The sequence below is a fragment of the Austrofundulus limnaeus genome, unplaced genomic scaffold (genome assembly GCF_001266775.1).
Source record: "Austrofundulus limnaeus strain Quisiro unplaced genomic scaffold, Austrofundulus_limnaeus-1.0 Scaffold245, whole genome shotgun sequence".
Taxonomy (NCBI): domain Eukaryota; kingdom Metazoa; phylum Chordata; class Actinopteri; order Cyprinodontiformes; family Rivulidae; genus Austrofundulus; species Austrofundulus limnaeus.
In genome coordinates this window covers 140,636-143,657 of record NW_013952647.1, presented here as the reverse complement: position 1 = coordinate 143,657, position 3,022 = coordinate 140,636, and the positions used below count along the sequence as shown (strand labels likewise).

Genomic DNA, 3,022 nt, shown 5'->3' with positions numbered 1-3,022 from the left:
AAATAAACATTTGAAATATATGAGTTTGTATGTAATGTATGAATATAATATACAAGTTTCACTTTTTAAATGGAATTACTGAAATAAATCTACTTTTTCATGATATTCTAATTTTATGACCAGCACCTGTAGTCATCGTATGTCCATCCAAGACATCATCATACTGATTGTAACCTACTGAATTGATTTGAAATTAGTTGAAATCATATCATGACAGACTTTGTGTAATTGAGAAACATATCATCCTAACAGATCAATATAAAATCATGTGATAAAGCTGCTGATTTACAGCCCTACATCTTCACAGCTGCTCCATGTTGTGATTTAATCTGCTGGAGCACATTTTACAAATAAAGATAGGCAGATTTGGAGCAGTTTATTATTTAGCATGAGCGTATTAATTTTACGGAGCCCGCAAGGGGGCATGCAGGGATTTCTTTCTTCTGCGTAACCTTGCAATTTTGCGTTCCCTCTCAAAACCAACTGTGCCATTGCCTGTTGTGCCTGCCTGTTTATTAACAAATTTATATGCTCATCATAATACAGGAGTTAGCTACTACTTTAATTCAGCTTCAGAATGAACATGTCACCATGGAGTTATATTTAGCTAATATGCAGATATTTAACTCAATGCAGACACACATTATCACTGTCAATTTCCCCAACTTCCCCAACACATCCTGCTTCAGTAATTGGATATTTCAAAATAAAAGTCTGATTTAATACAATCTATGCAAAGCATTAAACTTTTGCTTGGGAATGCAAAACAGTATTGCGTGGGTATTACGTGGGAACACCAAAAGAACCCCCCCCACACACACACACACACACACACACACACACGCGTACGTCTCATTGTGGTTATCCATAGGTTTTAGACCTGGACATGTGCCTCAGATGTTTTCTGTCAGATCAGCATTGAAATACAGCTTTAGTTCTCATGAGACGAGTAGAGACACCCAACAACTTTGATTATTTTAAGAGAAAAGTTGCGCAACTTTTTAAAAACACATTAAAAACTGAAGTGATGGTGCTGTGGAGGTGAGACTCAGCCRGGTGACATGCCACCTTAAAATGGCTAAAACCTTGTACACTTGCAGCATTTCCTAAATTAAGTTAAACAAAGCAGCAGTTGTTTCAGTGTTCTACATTTTTAAATAAAAAAAACAGTAAACAAGACTTATAACTATTCTTTTGTTCCAGTTTTCATTAACTTCAGATTTTTCAGCTCGTCTGAGTCGGTCAGCTGTTGGTTGATTATTTGGGTATAATTTGTTTATTTAATACTACTTTATTTATGAATCACTTTAAAACCACCACAGCTGCAACAAAGGGCTGTACATATAAAACTAAAATCATGAAAAACACAAAGCAAAGATTAAAAACAATAAAAGAATAAAATAGGAATAAAACAAAGACTAAAAAAAGTCTCAGGCTGTGCTAAAACCAGGGAGTGCAAATGTGTTTTTAGAAGAGTTAAAAGCACCATTTACAGCTCCATGTGTCTGTTTTTGTTCTGTTTGGGTGATTTTTGTTTTGTGATTGGATTTTAAAGTTTCCTCTGTCTCCAGTGACCTTCTAGTTTGTTCCTACCTGCTGTTTTGTACGCATCACGTCCTGCTCCCAGCTCATCAGTTTTAATCATCATCACAGGTTTTTCTACAAAGCAAATGACRCGACTATAAGTACTAAAGTTAAAGTTTAAGTCAGTGAAATGTAGAAGCCTTTATGTGAATCAGATATTCAAACAGAAAACCTTCTGAACTCTACTCACTGTGTTGTTTAGCAGATGTAGTAGATTTATAATCACAGTAATGTTTCAAACTGTTTATGAATATTTCAGGTGCTGAAGTGTGCAGATAATTAATACGTAGTTCTGATCTATATTTATCAGGGGGGACGTCATCTCCAAGGCTGGAGCAGAGGAAACGATCCTGTACGCTGACATCGGTGAGTGAAGGACATGAACTGTTGTGTGAGCTGCGGGTGAACCGTTCTGTAACATTCAGCACATCTTTTATCAGAGTGAAAGACAGACAGCTGGATGATGTTTCWATGTGTGGATAGATTTTCTTTAAGCCTGTTTCTTACTCAAATTGTTTGAAAATAAAACACTTTCCTGACCTTCTTGCCTTCTTTCTGTGAAGGCATGGGTGCATCAGATTCATCACTTTAATATTCAAAGATCCAAATAATTCAGTCTCTTAGACTATGAGGCAGCAAGTATTTGACACTAAACTCAAGTTGCCAACTTTGAGCTTTTAGGAAACAGAAACGTTTTTCCCCGGGAGTTATTTATATGAAAATGAAATGGTTTTCCTCTAAATCATGGGAGTCAAACTCATTTTCCAGGGTTCCTGCGGTTCCATAAAAAGTCTTTAAAAGCATTGAATTCATTAAACCAAAAATAAGGCCCTAAATAACCTAAAAATATCCTAAATATTTCAGAGGGCTTAAAATATTAACACATTGTAAGTTGGGTGATTGTAATTGGTCTCAGATATTAAAATAATTAATAATATGTATCAATGTCAATAGTTTACCTCTCGCAGCTGGGTGTCTTGTGTTAAAATAAGCATTTTGGTAAAAGTTTCGCTAACTGGGTTTATCCCCATTTGTGTTTACTGTGAAGTTGGTTTTAAATTTAATTTCACATAGAACTAAGTATGGAGAGCCATTTTATTCAAAATACAATAAATAAATAAATAAATAATGCAATTAATTAAGTATTAATAAATATTCCATCAAATACATAAATGTCCCCATGGGGAAAAAAAGAAAATTAATATATTGTAGGCCTAATACATTTTTAGCATGTGTCGTCGCATGAAAGCAGAAACACGTTGGAATAATGCCAGAAAAGTCTGCGTGTATGGTCGTATTAAATGATTTAATTCTGAGCAGCAGGCAAACAGGACTCAATCAYGAAGCCCTGTCGGCGCGTCGCTGACACGTCAGCGGGCACAGCCAATAATATACACCATGATAACATCATATGACGTGCTTATAACCAATCACAGAT

General features: G+C 35.4%; 1 protein-coding gene across 1 annotated transcript in view; it reads left to right on the top strand.

The window, feature by feature from the left end:
• The window catches only part of nit2 (nitrilase family, member 2), a 31,711-nt gene that overhangs the window by 25,459 nt on the left and 3,230 nt on the right, over positions 1-3,022 (top strand). The window contains exon 9 of the mRNA XM_014020233.1: positions 1,895-1,950. Coding sequence (XP_013875687.1) covers positions 1,895-1,950 — 56 coding nt within the window. The remainder of the gene's footprint in view (positions 1-1,894; positions 1,951-3,022) is intronic.